The sequence below is a fragment of the Simochromis diagramma genome, unplaced genomic scaffold, assembly GCF_900408965.1.
Source record: "Simochromis diagramma unplaced genomic scaffold, fSimDia1.1 OVJJ01000717.1, whole genome shotgun sequence".
NCBI lineage: Eukaryota > Metazoa > Chordata > Actinopteri > Cichliformes > Cichlidae > Simochromis > Simochromis diagramma.
Window position 1 is genome coordinate 2,475,211 of NW_024387503.1, and position 18,937 is coordinate 2,494,147.

General features: G+C 40.5%; 1 protein-coding gene across 2 annotated transcripts in view; it reads left to right on the forward strand.

Moving 5' to 3' along the window:
- The first annotated feature begins 4,850 nt into the window (after positions 1 to 4,850).
- Positions 4,851 to 18,937, forward strand: part of adarb2 (adenosine deaminase RNA specific B2 (inactive)) — a 212,361-nt gene continuing 198,274 nt past the window's right edge. The window contains exons 1-2 of one of the 2 annotated variants that reach the window (XM_040018694.1): positions 4,851 to 8,241; positions 17,864 to 17,953. In XM_040018694.1, coding sequence (XP_039874628.1) covers positions 8,139 to 8,241; positions 17,864 to 17,953 — 193 coding nt within the window. In that variant the 5' untranslated portion in view covers positions 4,851 to 8,138. The remainder of the gene's footprint in view (positions 8,242 to 17,863; positions 17,954 to 18,937) is intronic. The other variant, XM_040018695.1, reaches the window with a different exon arrangement.

Sequence of the window (18,937 nt, forward strand, 5' to 3'; positions counted from 1 at the left end):
TTCTATTCAGATTTCTTGGAGTGCCCTGTTGATTTGACATTTAATTGGTTGCTATCCTTTTCTTGTGTTTGCACTCTTGTGTTTTTGGTCTTTGTGGAAGCTTAGAAATTTAATATCATTGGCATTGTTACTCCTGAAATGTCCTTCCCACCATTATATGCGCTTTTTAAAATCTTCATTGTGGCAATTCTTGGATGTTAATGCTATTATGTAGATGAAAGAACAATTCGGGTAACTTAACACATGGTTAAATGTGCTGAATCACCTTGTTGGGGTTGGTATCACCTTCCAGTTTTGGAGGGCTGGTCTCACATATTTGTGAGCATCTTTTAAGAAACTTTGAATTTTAAAACATGTTTCGAGGCTTTAATAATCTTACTGTAATGGTCGTAGCATATGTATGTGTGTCTATTCCCTACTAGACACAAAAAAAAACTAAAACTGCCACCATGATTGTCAACATCTATGAGATTTGAGAATTATTTTTCCAGCATTCAGATCCTTACAAATTATATTATGTGTAGTACCTGAAATTCACCCGTGCATTCCTGCGAATCTGTCAGTTATCTTCGCATTTAATGTCCGTTTAACGTACATGCTTTTAGCTCACGTTATGTTTTACAACGACCAAAGATTTATAATTTGTCAAGAATGTGTGAACTTGTATTTGTTATTGATTTCACTGATAACGCTGCTTAATCACCATGCATGTTTCCAAGGAAAATAACAGACAACAATTGCACACACAGGCTTGGCACAGCAATTGCACTGTACACAGTGATCACATGGCAGTTCAGGCAGCTTTTGCAGTTTGCGGGTGGAGCTGTCTCACAAGCAGAGATGGGCAGTAACTGTACTGTACAGTTACTGTAATCTGATTACTTTTTTCAAGTAACGAGTAAAGTAAGGGATTACTATTGCAAAAACGGTAATTAGATTACCGTTACTTTCCCATAGGAACGCTGCGTTACTAAAACCGTGATTTTTTTGCAAGAATGTCTCATGACAGTGACGTAAGCGAGTGCGACGTTCGTGACAACAGCTGTGTGCAGATCAACAATGGACCATATATCGAGTGCGGTGAGAGTATGAGCGTGCAGCGTTTAAAGCGTGGAAGTACTGACCTTACTTTAAGTTTGATTCCATAAAAAGTGACAAAAACATTAGTGTCCGTTGTGCGTGGGAAGAAAACTTCTTTTTACACCGAAAAAAACCCTAAACAAGCTCGTGAGCAACGACGTAATGGGAAACTCACAGAGAAACTCGTGGATTCTTCCACTGACCGCTGCGGCACACCTGCACCAGGGTAAACCTCCGCCTAACCCACTCCTGCTTTACAGGTGAAAATAGAGCAACAGGACCGCTAGTGTTTGATTTTATTTATTTTCTGCTGTGTTTTACTTGCATCTATTTGAAAGACTGAGTGTAAACACAAAACATATTTTATTTTATGTGCTAGAATGTGCAGAAAATAGGTTTAAATGTTAAACTAATTTCTTAAAGTCAGAGAATGGTGCATATAATTTAATTTTTGCTTGATGCATAAAGTTAAAAGATTAAAACTAATAATACAAGTTTAAAAAAAAGAGACTTTTCCATTTGATTACATTTTGTATGATGGATTATGCAGAAAAAGTAGAATTGGGCTGACAGATCTATCGCTTTATCACCTATTCAGGTTGTAAATCGTGTTTTTAAAAAGTAACTAAGTAACTAAGTAATAAATTACTTTTGAAAATAAGTAATCAGTAAAGTAACGGGATTACTTTTTAGGGGAAGTAATCAGTAATTAGTTACTGATTACTTTTTTCAAGTAACTTGACCAACACTGCTCACAAGGTATGAATCTGGATACAGGATTTGCTTTGTTTTTCTTTTTCTTGTTGTAATCAAAATGGCAAAAGCAATAAAATGTTTATGTTTCATGGTTTGCATAGCATCTCTTATTAAAAAATTGAGTACCGTTACTGTTGGGGTGACTAGAATATGTGTCATGCATCTCTAATAACTGTTCAACAAACAGTGACGCTAATAGTGAATCCTGTAATCCTTCCTTTGTCTTATACAATAAATATGTAGCTTGCAAAGATGTAGAAAAAAATATATGTGTAATATATATACACATATATATGTGTATATGAACAGCTATTTCTGGCAGCTGACTATATAAAGTGATATAATGAAGATGAAAAGAATAACAAGGTAAATTTACATACATGTCTGTTTTCATAGATGAGCAAAGTGAATAAGTGCCACAGGCCTGTAAAACTACATGCAGAGTAATGAAACTAAAGAGTGTGTAAAGCTCCCTGCAACAGAACACATTGCAGGATAAATATGGAAGCTAAGCAGTTGTATTTTCTTAATGCTGTAAAATACAGATGTCATAAAGTTTGTCCCTAAATTGACAAATTTATCTGTAGATCTAAAAGTTAGAAAAGATAAGAGGTACTGCGATTCTCTATCACAGCAAACCTACTTTGCATTTGCAACATAAAAGCAGAAATGCATATCTTACACATTACAGCCTGTTTACACGCTCTCACATGCTCATTATTTGCACAGTGCGGATGCGACACACAGTACGCGAGTGCAGCCTGACTTATAAGTGCTGCTGGATTAGAGTCAGAGGAGCAAACCGGCTGTGGAAGGGAGATGAAGGTGTGTGTGAGTCTCCCAGTCGCTCGCCTTGTGAGGAGCCTGAGCACCTGATAAGGCCACAGCCACCTAATCCTCCCCACCTTCACTACTACCATCCCATGCCTGTAAAAAACATCAGTAAAGCTTAAAGTCAATACTCTCCCTGAGACTGATGATAGGCCTCCCTAGGCTTCCAGTTCCACTATGTCAACTGGGAGGGTTGATAAGCTGGTTAACTTGGTCTCACTAAATTCCTGCTATTTCCATCAAGCAGCATCATTGTTTAATGCGACACATTTAAAACCACAATATTCTGGGTCCTGTTTGTTTCCTCTTTTTGAAAAGCCGTCGAAGGGTGTGAGATTGAGGCAAAACATGTCACAACTTGAAGGCAACAACGCAAAGTGAACGCTCCAAACAATGCTCAAAAAACTGGTAACATATAAAAGCATGCACTGAAAAAAACAGCACATATTTTTCAGACAGGGCTGTTGTACCGTGGGCTGAAGACTTCCTGAGAGCCGTAGCAGCTTTCATTTCTCCTGCAGAGATGTCTCAAGGCTAAAACACTCCTCAATGTTGACACAAACTGTTTCTCAACTGAGAGTTAAGAAAAACAACTGGTAATTACAGCATTTTGATTAGAGCACAACACATGTATCACCATGGAGACAACCTTACCTGAACACCGAGCGAGTGTGCTATATTAATTATTCTAATAATGAATACAGCTACAAAAAAAGAGAGAGCGGGCAATCACAGGTGGTGGATGAGAAGAACTCAACTGTCTCTTAATTGTAAGACAGTCATATTCCAGCAAATATTCATATATATATATATATATATATATATATATATATATATATATATATATATATATATATATATATCTATACACACAAATCAAAAGTGCAGAAAATGAATGTGTCTGAGCAATGTACTGATTGGCCTCCTTATCTTAGATTGCAGGTGCCTGATTTGATGATGGAAAAAAGAGGAGCCGTTGCCACGTGTTTGCTGTAATCACAATTTAAATCTAACTCTTTAATCCATAGATATGACATCAAACTAATGCCAAGTACGTCTCATAAGTAAACACAGAAATACTGGAACATTCCATTATATGTTTGGTGTGATTTTTTTTACGTAAGCAGATATTTTTTTGTGCCCTGATTTAACCTTGACTTACATGTCATGAATGTTTTTGTTTTCCTTTGCCGTAGTCAGTCTTAAGTTTCCTGTATTTTGGATATATAGCAATTATAAAACTGAATTGAACTAAATTAACATTTAGAAAAACTGGATGTTCTCCAGGCATGGAGGGTGATCTAAGATGCATTATGGGAAATGTATTTTGGATAATTCGTCTACCAAAAAAAATATCAAGATATCTAAGCTTCCTCTACTTCCCCCATCTTTTAAAAAATTGTCTAAGAGAGGAAGTTTAATCTCAAAACCATTGTGAGTGCCCCTTTGAGTGAATTATAGTTATTACATAGAATGTTTTTATAAACCTTATTAGGCTAGCTCTTGAGATTGATATGAGTAAATCTGAGGTAATTAATTAAACATTTTCTCAGCTTATTTCCACTTAAGTTTAAAATTAATTAATGGCTTAGTTGACAGAAACAAATATTTCTTGCTAGTAGCTTCTTTTAAAAGAACCGTGTTTTATAATACTATAAATTTAGCTTTACTTTTAAGTTCACTTTTAAGCAAAAGGTACAGTCTGTAAAATCTCACGACTAGATGCCAGTAGATTGTAGATTGCAGTCAACTGAGCTGTGTACCCCTCCCAATTCAAGTGCATAATCCTAGTTATTGTGCCTACTGCAGAACAAACAACTCTGGGCTCCATTCATCTTTAGTGAGTGTAAGCTGTCAGTTCGATGTTAACATCAGCTGTAAGTATGTTTCCACGCCCATTTGCTCTGAACGAGGCTGTAAATCTTTGTGAAAGGACTCTGATACCAGTTGAAAACTCAGTGAAGAACACTTCTTTTCGATAGCAAAACTGAGGTGATTTTTAAAGGATAACCTTGCCAAAATTAGGAACTGTTAGGCTTTTTAAGCTGCTGTTAGCAACTGTTAGTTGCAGTGTTAACAGAGTTAGCCTATGTTAGCTGTTGTTTTTGTTCATGTTAGCCTCTTTTAGCTGCTGTTTTTGTTCATGTTAGCCTCTTTTAGCTGCTGTTTTTGTTCATGTTAGCCTCTGTTAGCTGCTGTTTATGTTCATGTTAGCCTCTGTTAGCTGCTGTTTATGTTCATGTTAGCCTCTGTTAGCTGCTGTTTTTGTTCATGTTAGCCTATTTTAGCTGCTGTTTATGTTCATGTTAGCCTCTTTTAGCTGCTGTTTTTGTTCATGTTAGCCTCTGTTAGCTGCTGTTTTTGTTCATGTTAGCCTCTTTTAGCTGCTGTTTTTGTTCATGTTAGCCTCTTTTAGCTGCTGTTTTTGTTCATGTTAGCCTCTGTTAGCTGCTATTTTTGTTCACGTTAGCCTCTTTTAGATGCTGTTTATGTTCATGTTAGCCTCTGTTAGCTGCTGTTTTTGTTCACGTTAGCCTCTTTTAGATGCTGTTTATGTTCATGTTAGCCTCTTTTAGCTGCTATTTTTGTTCACGTTAGCCTCTTTTAGATGCTGTTTATGTTCACGTTAGCCTCTGTTAGCTGCTGTTTATGTTCATGTTAGCCTCTGTTAGCTGCTGTTTTTGTTCATGTTAGCCTATTTTAGCTGATGTTTTTGTTCATGTTAGCCTCTGTTAGCTGCTATTTTTGTTCATGTTAGCCTCTTTTAGATGCTGTTTATGTTCATGTTAGCCTCTTTTAGCTGCTGTTTTTGTTCATGTTAGCCCCTTGTAGCTGCTGTTTTTGCCAGTGTTAGCCTCTGTTAGCCATTGTTTGTGAAACTGTAAAGTGGATCTAACATTGCTGAACTCAGATACTTGGTGAATAAACTCATATGAGTATGTAATTAACCTATTTAATTAACCTATCAGAGAGAAAGTGTGATTTTTAGGACACTCAAGCCCAACATTAGGTGAGATAATATTAGCTTATAACCAACTGTTGTGGTTCTTTAGCTGGATTGCTGTCAGTTTTTCAGAGATGGAGAGGTCACTGACAATAAGTAATTCTTGAAATATTAAGAATAAATAAATATGTTTTTGCGTGTTTTTGTGTGTTAGAGACTGACTTCAGTTCAAGAGGCGATGCTTAAGGTGAGTAGGAAATTAAATACCCTTAAAAGAAGGAATTCCTGTACCTTTAAAATTTCTCCTGAATATCTGGGAACGTGCAGTGCTTCTTTTGTGTATGTGTGTGCGTGTTTCAATAGAACAGTGTAAACAGTTTTATAGATACAGAACAGTCAATTAATGGAGATAAATAATCAGATAAATTTAATAATATTGTCTCCTGCTGCTTGTATTTTAACATTTATGTCATAGATACAACAATAGATACAACCTTTAAAAAAGTAATTGTTACTGATATCTAACAGTTTTTATTTTTTTACAATCTACCGGGCTCAATTCTCACCAATCAAGTAGACTACAGTCAAAGAAACATGTTGCTATATAGTGTTTGTAGAGCACTGAGGTAGTACAGCCATAGGTACTGTTGAACATAAAGATAACCAGGTTAGTTAGTGGTTCTTTGCATCCATCACTTACTGACCTTGCTGTGCATGTGTGTCTGTGCACACACACTTTCCTCTAACCTGTACCCCCACCCCACTCAGCCAGTTTGCTGTTATCTGTGTATTTTCCGGCCCCCCCGCCAGCACACCTTCATTACTGCCCCAGATAGTGGCATTGGCAACTTGTCACTTATATTGATTTCTCTTAAACTGCAATTTACATGGATATTTGTGGGCGTCCTGAGGGCAGACTGCAGCCTGGCGGACGGCCCCGGCACCCTCGCTCTCATTCTTTCTCTCTCTCTCTTTCTCCCTGCCCCTGAGGCTGGGAGGAAATGTTTCCACCCAACAACAAAGCCTCAAAGTGACTTTTCAATCTGACATCAGCAAACGTGTCATGCTGGTTCTTCAGCAAAAGCACTGCTTTTTCTTTTTCTTATCATAAAAACTAAAGCGGCTGGGGCCCTGTGAAGGTAAAGGGGGTCTTTTGGGGGAAAAAAATCAAGGCAACAGCAGGCCTTGTTTTGTTAGGTATTAAATATCACTCTCTTTCCTTTATTCACCAACTGTAAAAAAAAAAAAGAAAAGAAAAAAGAAACAGCTGTACAAGCTTAATGCATTCTTGATTAGGGCTTAACAAACCTGCATTTATTCCAAGCTCCTGAATGTGTCCGGCAGTACCATAGCGCCTCCTCCCAACGCACACCTGACCTTCTGCTGCAGAGGCCGGGGGAATAAAACAATTACCTGCAGCTAGGTAAACCACAAATGCTTTGTGAAAGCCTTCACACCACGCTTTCACACAAAAATGCCAAAATGTCACAATCTTCAAACTTTACGAATACAACACACCGTTAAGAGTTTTTGCCATGTGTGATGAAGGTCACCTGCAAAAGTCAAAACAGGATTTTCAGAATAAAATACGTTTTGTAAGACCTACGTGAAAAAAAAGTCCGTTAAAGATGCCTTTGAAAGGACAGCTGAGCAATGCGTCTGAGAATAATCTTCCTCCATGGACATCTATGACTTCAGACCACAGAGAGGGAATTTATTTCAGAACATTAATCCCACAAGAAGATTGCAAATCCTAAATCCTGCAAGACAAACACAACTGTACAAGGAGAGAAAGGAGAAGCACTCATCTCATTCTGCATCCCTGTCTCTCCTTTGAGCCTCAAGTTAGTGGTGACTGGGTTTGCAGCAGGCAGTATATGAAGCAGAAGACCACATTTGGTACTTTGGTGATGGTAAACGTCCTATCCTTGCCTGACCTTTGACCCCTTCCCCTCCCTGAGAAGAACACAGTTCCCCTGCCATGTAAAAAAAAAGTGAAGTAAAAAAGTGCGCGGAATGAGACGAAACGTTTTTAAAACAGCACTGGGTGAAGAAGGGGTGTGAGCTGGTGGGTGTCGCTGGTGATGTCACACCTCCCAGACAGCCAGGATTGGACCCTAATTAGAAAGCTCGGCAGCAAATAGATAGGCGTCCTGCATGATTGAATTCAAAGTGGCTGATGCCAAAATTTCTGCAGAGGCGCGGCAAAAACTGGCTGAGAGGAGCGAAGCAGCCGGGATCAGTGCTGCTGAGAGCTGCCACGCTGCGCTGCGAACACAGTCTCTCTATGAGCTGGAGGCGAGCTGGAGTTTCTGAGGTGATACAGGAACAGCGAGACGCGAAGCTCCTCTCCCTGGTTTGAAGGGATAAAAAAGAAGAAGAGCCGAAAATATAGTCCGAGTGTTCGTCAAAGCCGAGGACGCAGCGCTATCATTGAGCAACGGAGGCTGACGCCAGACAAGTACAAAGGAGAATCGAGCCGCCGAGTTCAAGTTATCCCTGCGCCTCGCTCCAAAGGTCTGCGCTGATGGCATCCGTACTTGGAAACAACAGCCGCGCGTCGGGGGCTCAGGGCGGCCAGGTGAAATGCAAGCTGAGAAGGAGGAGGAGGAGGCGATCCAAGAGAAAAGGTAAAAGCAAACAGAAAGAAAGGAAAAGAAACTTTAGACCACTTGTTTCCTTTTTTCTTTTTTCTTCTTTTTTTGGCTTTTCTCTCCAGAGGTCGTGCGCACCTTGGCGGAGCATCGGAGCGCACAGGCGGCAGCCCGGTGGAGCCTGCACCTCGCTGCTGCTCCTGCTCCGATAACGGCGGCTTTGGATAATAGTGCATATTTGAAATGTGACTGAAGAAAAACAAAACAAAACGTGATCTCTGTTTAGGAGGAGACGGCGGCTTTAAATCGCCTTTCTCGTGTAAAGTTTAGTTGCCGCTGCGTGCGTCGTCCTCGCAGAGCCTTCGTTGTGTCTTATACCTAACGGGACAGCGGAGAATGAAAGTATTATTTCGCTCTTATGGAGCTTTAAACGTGCTCTCCGGTAGACAGAACGGCTGCTGTCAATATTTAACACTGATTTCTTCATTTGTTTGTTTTTTTAAGCAGCGCATACACACGAATCCTGTTTAACTTCCTCACTGATTTCTTCCATAATTTCAGTTAGATTGCCACATCAGTTCTTGTCAGTAAGTTTAAATATTCAAAATGTAGCATAATTAAAGAGCATCCTCCTCCACGCTGGAAAACACTGCAAAATCCCAATAATTCACATTTTTTTTGTCCTTTTCCTTTTTTTTCCTGTTGTCTCATCTAAACAGAATTTTCACCCATTAGAGGCTAAAACTGCACTGCTGTACTGCTACACAGAGAAGCCTCAAGTTTAGGACTCAGTTATGGGCCTGCAACAGAGAGACAAAAGGAGCAGGGACCTACAATTATTTTATCTGGCCCTTCAAAATAATATTTCTTTGTTTTTTTGTCTTGATATTTTTTATTTGTGCCTGTTTCTAATTCCAAGCTTTCAGCCTCCTTTTATGGAGCTTCTAATGAAGAAATCAGTGGATTAACAATTGGAGACAAACTGTAAAACAGCCAATTATATGTGTAATGAAAACAGAAAAGCATGCTGATTTCCAGTGACTGAAACATAATAACAGTGAGGATTTTTTTTCCTAAGGCTCAGCGCCTGTCCCTGCAGCCGTGCTGTAATGGATGCTGACGGGGGTTCATGGTAAACAAATCCCTTGTGTGTTTTAAATGCCCTGCATCCTCTCTGCCAGTGACACTCTTACCTTTGTGAAATATTATGTATATGATGCAAAAAAATTAAATAAATAAAAATAATACAATTCACAGCACTCTGGCTGATGAAACATTTCCACCTCAGCACCTCTCACTTTGAGACTTTGCATTCCTGCTATTTTAAAAAAAGAAAAAAACAAGAAAAGTGGTCACAAGTGAAAACGCAGCATTGCTCGCTGTTAAAATTAATCCGTGATTGCTGAGTAATTTTATCCCAACTTCCTTCGTGCTGCACTTCACAGAGGGAAAAGAGCTGCAAAGTGACATTTTGAAAGATCAAGAAAGGAGCTATTATTGATATGTCAGGGAATGCTTTGATTTTAGAAGAAGAAAAATAAAAACCTCGCCGGTTATTTCCTCAGGTATTCTTATTTGGCTAATTAATACTGAACTGAATCACCGAGCACTTGTTTGCTCTGGCACAGGCCTCAAACTCTTTGCTTTTTGTTCACCTCCTCTTTTTCTGCCATCTCCATAAAAAAGGAGGAGGAAGATTTAAGCAATATTTATTTTTATTTATTTATACGCATAACAGATGATAACACGACCGTTTGTGTTGTTTATGCTTGAAGACACTGACGTGCCACCCCATTGCATTGTGGAATATGGATGAACGCTCGGAGCGTGTTGACGTATCCGACTGCAATTGAATGCATAACGAGCTTTCATAAACACTTTGCACTTGTCATCAAACTACAAAACAGACAACTGCATCTCATTTCCATAACCTCTTGATTTTTAATAGCCCAAGTAATTGAGACAAGGGAGACAATACATAAAATATAGTGCTGAGGCAAATGTATTTACATAATGGAAAACGACAGAATTGGTTCCACAACATTAAGCATTGCATATGAGTATCACACAAGCGCGCGCGCACATTAGCTGACAGGCCCTCGCTGCGTGTATTTCCGAGCAGCTAATTTATCAGCTCTGCTGATTCATTCTGATAACACGGGACATTAGGGGCCAGTTCAGGGGCCGGCTGTAAATGAACTGTGGCTTCGGGACGCGCTGATGGCCGCTGACTCTTCTGCTCTTCCTGTCTTGACGCTTGTATTCAAATTTAAACGTTTCATAAAACTGTCAAAATAAAAGCCCAGTTTCAGACTGAAGGGTTCCAGCTTCCATTTTTTTTTTAACCGATCATTGTCATCTTTCATCTCAAATGCCAGCCGAGCATCATCTCGAGATTTCCACACAATTATGTGTATAGACTTTAAGGAAAATAAATAAATAAATCAATAAATCACTGAGGGATTATTTGGTGGCATTTGTGGCTTAATCCCTTGAAAAGGCTGCAGATTATTTGTAGATGGACTAAAACCTGCGTGTGTATTCAAAAGGTTCTAAGCAGATTCAGCAACTTCGATTAATTTCTTTTTCCACCAGACTCCTTTTTTTGTTTTTCTTTTTTGGGTGTGTTTGCTCATTTCTTTTGGATGGGCAGGATAAATAAGTAAAGAGTGAAGATTACAGCCTGGGGATGTATTTGCTAACATCTTTTTAGCAGGCGGCCCTCACTGCTCCTGCTCAGATTTCCTAAAAATCACACACCTTACTGAATCCATCAGCTGCTTTTTCAGCTGCTGTTTGACAGCCGCCGCCTCCTCAGATTGTTCTGGTTCCAGCACTCCTGTCAGCTCGGTGTTGTGCAGATGTACACCTCACTCGCTGTTTTTTTTTTTTTTTTTTTTGCTGTTCTTTAAGCACAGTGTGAGCAGAGTTATCCCCCTCAGATGGACTCGTGGACACACAGAGGATCTGCCTCTTAATTAGTCACAGCCGTGAGCTCTGTGTCCCTAAAGGGACGTCAGTTGCACAAATACAGTCGTGCACATCTGGGTGAATGATGCACTCCCCTGATTTTTGACAAATCTGCCTGTAGATTCCCGCCTGTCAGTCATCTGTACGACGTGACCTTGTTAAACCGCGGCATATGTGCAGCATATTCCTGCTCTTTTATCCACAGTGTGCCTTTCTTACAGACAAAAATAAGCACCGCCGAGATTTATTGGCCAACATTATTTTTTTTTACAGCCACACTTATCACCCTGCACTCTCAGTACAGTATATCAGCGTATCATCAAGAGCGCCGAGGGGGGAAATGTGAAAAACACAGAGTGTAACATAATTTATATAGCAATTACTGCTTACGCTCTCCTTCCTGGTGAGCTGGCGACGGCGACAGACGGGTCGAGTGTGGGCTGCCGTGGCGGCGGTGAAAGTTGAGGTGGAGGGATGCGAGGGTTTACACGCATTTGAACATCTCTGTTCTGGAGAGGCGCAAGTAAACATTAGCTCGGCGGCTGGGTCAATCAACATAAAACACCCTCTCCCCCCACTCTCCCACCCACCCAGTGATCCTCTGTGACTATCTGACATCTCACCAAGCAGAGGGAGGGAAGAGTGAGTGGAATTCCTGGCTGTACCGTATCATCCCGCTTCCCCGCTTCCCTCTCAGCGCTAACGGTGGTGATAGAGGCGCCGCTGAGTTGAGGGGCAGAGGTCAAGAAGAGGGGGCACAGACTCAGAGCAGACTGTCCTTTACGATTTCACAAATTTGAAGAACTTTGCATCTGCACTGGTTTAATCAGCCAGGTATCTGTGCAGACCAGTAATATTACTGCCTGCTAGTGCTAGTCACTGATGCTACTGGAAGAAAACCAAACATTCTTGTATTGGAATGTATTTCGGAATGACCAAAATAGCTCTGAGATTAAAGAAGATGTGTTGCAGCCTGTCGGAGAGAACAAGCTGTGTTTTCACAGTTGTGATAGAAGCGTTAGCAGTATTTGAAAATTCATAGACGGTATACAAAACGCACACAAAACAGCCTTTGCTTTAATTGAATTACGTAACCACACTAGCCCACTGTCTGTCAGTGTTGTTTGTCTTAGATATAGTACCTTTACCTGTTTTGCCTTTATTGCTTTGTAGGAAACACGATTCTTCGTAGCTGTTATTTGCTGCACTGTCCTTTAAGGTCTTTACTGCTTATGACTGATCACTTGGAGCTTTTTTGTTGACTTGTGTTCATGCTAAACCTCTTACACCTTGCAAATCTTCCAGATTTGGCTTTGAACTTCATATACTTTGGAGACTCTGTTTGCAACTCTTCATTTTTTATGCGTTGTTTACATCTTGCCGCTAATTCCAGCTGCACGGACACGTGTTGAATGTCATGTCCATTTTTCTCCTGTCATTTGCTGTTTGCCTCCCTGCCAACATCTGTCAAATAAGCCCCACCCCTTCCACCCCCACCCATAACAAAACTGCAAGTTTTTTCTTTTTTAAGCAGCATATAAATTATAGAAAAAGCAAGTATATATAAATCGAAGGTTCCTTTTAAATAGAATCCAGGATGCTCATGCTGTCTTTGAGAATAAAAAATAAAAAAGCTCAATGTGAGTAATAATAGAAGAAAAAGAAAAAACAGTCATAATGCCCAATAGTAAATCTGGCTAAAAAAAATGATTACATTTAAGTTGGAATAGTGAAAGTGGTCCAAGCAAGCAGAGTCTGCAGTGAAGTGTGAGAGACCTTTAAGGACGATGACAGTGTTTTATTCAGCATTCATTCAGATCATTGTTTAATGTTAGCGTAACTGTCCCCGTCATGCACACATGCATTGTAACAGTTGCAGTATGGTCTCTGCATTGGCCTACATTCACATGCAGAATCCACTGATAAATAAATTCACTCTGCGGTAACACAGAGAGGACCTGAGCCAATGCACACCTTGCACCAGTCATTGTCATCAGGAGTGGGAAGGTTTCTGGTTGAGGAATGCAGTTATTGGTGCTTGGTTTCCATGTTGGGATAGCCCAATGTCACACAGTGTGTGTGTGTGTGTGCGTGTGTGTGTGTGTGTGAAAGAGAGAGAGGTTTGTTTCACAGATGAAAAGCACTAGTTTTATTCCTGAAACACTTCTGTCACATTTGTTTGTGTTTGTGCTGATAACCGCATTAAGAGCTGCAACAGAAACACCGCTGGCATTTATGAGGTTAATGAAGGTCAGTGCCGATGGAAGCGGCGCCGTGTTCCGCGGTGTGCGCACGCATGGCTCTGCGAATTTACAGGCACTTCCTGATTAAGGGTAGCGGCGGAGGAGTCTGCGGTTTAGGACACGGCGTCCTCTAGCTGACTGAGCGTTTAGCTGGTGGGCGGAGGAGGGGGCTGGGGAAAAAAAAGGTTATTACTACTCATTGTGGTCTCTTGAGGACGGCTGATAAAATGACCAAGGAAAAGGAATAGCACAACTTTAGCACATTAGCATAATTAGTAATTATCTGGTAATAGTCCCTCTTGGCTTTTTTGGAGCTCGGCAGTGAGAAATTGTACTTAAAGTTCAGGGCCAGAAAACAAATTTCATGGCGAAATGTCTCAATAACACGCGGAGTGCAAGAGCTGCCTCAGTCAGGCTGCGGAGAGAATGAATCAGAACAAGTATCAAAAGCACAGATGCAGATTTAAAAAATGCAGAAGGTGACACTTAAGTTAATTAGCCTGTTGTTTGATGACTCCCACAGTTGGAAAGATAAGGGTATTACTCATTGCAAATACCTTGTTGCACTTGTTGCTATGACAACAAAAACACAGTTTAATTGAGTTAGTCATGTGTTACGCTTCATCAGCCTGTCCACAAGAGCTTTCACAACAATGACTACTTTGGTGGAGACATTTGAGAGCTGGTTACACTGCATGCCACTAATGCACGTGTGCCGCTTTGATGGAAATTGCGCTCCAGAGTGATGCCTCTGTGTGTGTTAATTTGTTTGCGTGCACGCGTGTGTGTGTGTGTGTTCTTGTCGCCTGTGTGCCCGGTACATGTCGCCGTTCGCGGGGAGCTGTCAGTCTTCATAAACACAGATGTGGCACGGCAACTCGGCGGCATTATCGCTTCCCGTCAGTGTGTGTGCGTCTGCAGTCCACAAAACAACGCAACATGAGAGAGCCTGTTGTGTAAAAGAGAGTTTGGATGTCTCGTAGCAACTGTCAAGCAAGTTTTTGTTGTTGTTGTTGCTGCTGCTGCTGTTGGGGTGATGCCAGATGTGAGCAACAGCCGAGCAATAGTGTAACTATTGTGTATCTTTTGAGAAGCACGTTAGATCGATGAGAGAGTTTTTAACAAGGGAACATGTGCGATGCTTTGGGAGCAACAAGCTGGTGATTTGTTTATCCAGTAAGAGTAGGGATTACAATTTAAGGAACAATTCAGACATCTTTTTTTTTTCACTGTGTGTGTGTATGTGTGCTTTGAATGTTTTTTTTTTTTTTTTGTTGAGTCAATATTCATTTTGGCTGCAAACTAAAGACAAAACACTGCCACGGTTTCCCAAGGCACAGCGCGATATTGTTAAGCATCTTGTTTTTCCTAACCAGAAATCCAAAAACCGAACGCATTTAGATCGTACAATAATGCAGAATGAAAAAAGGGTCACCGTTTTAAACATTTGATCGTTTGTTTTCTGTCTCTGCTTTCAGGCAGTTTCCGTTTCTTTGCTGTTAACATGACGGCAGGTCTTATTTTTCTGTCTTCAGATGGACCTTGTAGCGTTTGCAGCTGAGAACAAGACAAAAAAAAGAAAAATGAAAAAGGGGGAAATTTTATTGACCTTCCTACCTTTGAAATCATCCTGATACCAGTTTCATTTATATCATGAACCAAAACCACATATATATAAATATATTTAATTTTCAGCTTGTTTACATGGTAATAATTTGGTTTTTAAAAAATATTTAGCATTTTTGTTGCATTGATATTTAAGATAAAGAATACTATCTCATCTTTCCTACTTAAGGTTTTAGAGGAACAATAACTAACATTAGCTTTTTCATCCAATACAACATGTAGATGAGGTGTATTCTTCATGCAGCTGGTATCTCTAACAACCTTCACAGTTATATGGAAAGCTGTTTTTATCACCTCCTCTCATCTTATCTGGATTGTGGCAGCTGGACTTTGTATAGAAGGGTTTTAGTGTGAAGACAGAGCTGTAAAATGCAAAGAAATTGCATTTCTAATAGCAAAATTACGCACTCGATTTACTCCAAATGTCAACCAAAATGCACTTTTCATGCTTGTTCTTACATTGTGACTGCCAAAGTCAAACAGAAACAGAGCTCTAGTGTGGTTACGTTTCACTAAACTGAGTCTGGTAATTCTGAACTAGATTCGCTCACCTAAAAATTTCAAGTTTTTAATTCATGGCAGTGGATTTTTTGTGTCTTATCATCGCTGTTATTATTATTTTATCATGCCATCAAGACTAGCTCTCACATCTAATGCGAAGTCCTGCCAATAGTGTGGAAGCACCCCACACATCATGGTGGCAAAACATTTCTCCAGTTTATGATCCTAATTAGCTCTAACTGTGCCATCATCCCTGAGTCATCATGCCTGGAGAGAGGCCAGATCATTTGACGGTCCACAGTTTCACGCTTTCTTCATCCCTCCTCTCCCTTTCTTCCTTTCTTTCATGTCTTTTCCTTTCAGTTTCTGTCTCCCTCTCTCTCTCCCTCTTCCCTGAAGCACACACACTGTTATTGTTGTCCTCCAGCTTCATGTGCGTATTCACAGCACGGTAGCTGCTGCTATGAAAAGGGAAATATTTCATAAGCAGAAAATAGCTGAAGAAGGTGCTAGGATATGGGCTCCAAAAAAAGCTTTGTGCTGTTTTACCAACTCGGTCCAAAATACAGCAAGTCAGCCTTGAAATGTGTTCGCTCGCCATTCGAGTGCATTTGGAAATTAAAACTCACAAACACGTGAATGGCCTTTGTCAGCATCTGATCAGCTGGCAAAGCGTGCGCTGCTGGCACCTCTCGCCTTATGTCATGCTTCAGCCACACAACAGCACAACTGCCTCGTGTGCTTTGCTGACATAGCAAAGTTAACACTGATACCCCGCCTCATATGGAATAATGAAATTGGATGAAGCAGCTTAGCCGCTTGCCGTCCCTCCTCTAGCCATCAGACTCGGTGCCTATTTGAGATAACGTTAATGAAGGAGACTTTAGCCAAGAATAGACACGTCTTACTGCTGGAGTGGTGGGGGGATGGGGGAAGAGGGGTGGGGCACTAACGGCATTTATTTCCATTAATAAGATGGAGCGTTTTACAAGAGAACCTCTCCTGAGGGCTCTCTCCGGAGGTCGGAGAGAAAGCTACACCTTTTAACAACCTCCAAAAGAGTTCTCCGTGTGCGGAGAGATGTTGTTGCACGGCCTGTTCTCTAAGAAACTTGTCCTAACCTTGCTTCACCAATTTGGGCTGAGGTGGTGACCACAATCACTGCTTTTCATCATTTGTAGGTTTTTGTTGTGGGTGTTAGCAGCTTGGGAAGGCAAAGTCTGAATTTTCTTAGAGAGCTAGCATGAAATATTTTCCAGTTCTTCTGCTCTTGACCACTGTATGATTTACCACTTGAAATTGCTGATTTTAGATATCAATAAACAAAGCTAGCTTCTTGATTCTAGTTTGTATTTATCGGTTTTGCTGTAGCTAGCTAAGCTAACTAGCATTAACTTCATGATGTGGCTGAAAAAATGTTAGACTGTCAGGTTTTAATGTTAATGGGTGCAAAGAATGAAGGGCTGTAAGAAAGATGTCAAAAACACACTTGCTGACCTTGTACACAGTGTTGTGCTAAAACACTGAATCTAAAGCTAATAGGTGGTCAGTAGTTGTAGCCATGCTAGCTGAAACAGGAGACTGTTGGAATTTATAGCTGTGTAGAAGCAAACTACTTTACTTTAACGCACGGTTACGCTCGAGCTTTATTATTTATACACTGCAGGATTTAAAGGTAGCTGACGCCATCTTGGATGATGAATGTGGCCGATAGCGCAGAACTGCAAACAGTCTGTAATTCATTTAAAACTAGTCCAAGATGATAACTTAAGAAAAAGTGCAGTTTTAGCCTGGACCTTGGATGTAGTAAGCTGCTAATCTGGATGAGCATTTTTAAACTTAAACAGTGTGATCCCTTTAATACGATCATGGTTGGTTTTTTTGTTCCTTTATCTGTTTTTGTAATAACCCGAGGATGATGCCATACATCCTTATTGGATTAGTGCATTATATGATAAGTGGTAAGCATTATGGGAAATGCTGTAGTAGCGAGGCCTGAATGATTAGCTCAGTCACTGTGCCTGTGTACAGAATATTTTCTACCACTGATATTTTTTACTTCTCTCTGCATGAGGGGTCAAGAGTGTTTTTACACTCCTTCCTCACTATGTAAATACATCTGATAGCAGTTGATTCATAGTAAATGATAAATACGCTCTTTTTGCAGCGAATATTAGATCCCTGTAGCTGATGGAATTGCTTAATGGCAGATTAGGAGCACTGATAATGATGAGCGCATATGCGAATATGCTCGCCGCTTCATTATTCTGCTCACATGCAAGCATTAAATAACATTTTTCCCCCTCTTTGCCCTACAGTAAATCCCTCTCCCATCCATCGATTCCAGGATCCTTTAGGGGCCCCTTCTAGGAGAGACCGACAAGCTTATCTTGCAAATCCTTTAAAAGGTATTTAGAAAAAAATCTTTCCCTGCATTAAGTGTGTCTGATGTTGCATCGCCGCAGGGTTGGCCGAGTTAGAGTTTTAGACCTGCAGGCTGATCGGTGCGATATGCAAAATGATGTTTTTTCCAAGTTTCCTAACAGTCACATGCTGTGTAGTTTATTTTTCCTTCTTGCTGCCCCGATTTTGATTTGTACAGCTTGAAGTGGTGGAGCGTAATAGATGTGTTTGCATTTGCCCGAAAAACTTAGAGTTCCAATCACTCATCCATTACCTTTGATAGCTCAGAGAGTATTTGGCTTTGCCCAGATAAGGCCTGAGTATACATCCAGTCAGATTCAGTTGAATTGTTTGTACACACACGGCGCTTTGGCATTGGTCTGCTTGGATGGGCTTTGGCGTGATGGAGAATTTCATCCCCACCCCCTCCGCTACCTCACTGACAGTGGCGCTTTGGGGCCGGAGCTGTTGGTGAAGGGTGTGTGGCACCTCAGGCTACAAATGTTGCCTTGCGTAAAGGACAAAAAGAGAGGATATCTGCGGGTTAAGAGTGCCTCAAATGCTGGCCCACATGGACCTACATACCCACCATTCTATATTTAGACATAATAGACATAAGGTATACTCTGTAAGTCACTGAAAGCAGCAGTAAAACCAGTAAAAACGCCTTTATTGTACAGCTGCTTTTCCAGTCTTTTTCTCGAATTAATGATGAAAAGAAACAGTTCATTTATTAAAAGTCTTTTAGTCCTGTACTTATTTGTCTCTTTTTAAAACCATGGCATGTTCAAATAGTCGTGCATCAGCGGTCCCCAACCTTTTTTGGTTGGGTCGGTTTATGTCCAACAATATTTTCACGGACCAGCTTTTAAGGTGTCGTGGATAAATACAACAAAATAAAACCAGTACTGGTACCAAAAGAAAGACAATTTATTCATAACACTGAGGAAAAGACCCAGGGAAACCGAGATAACAATAAAAATTATTTT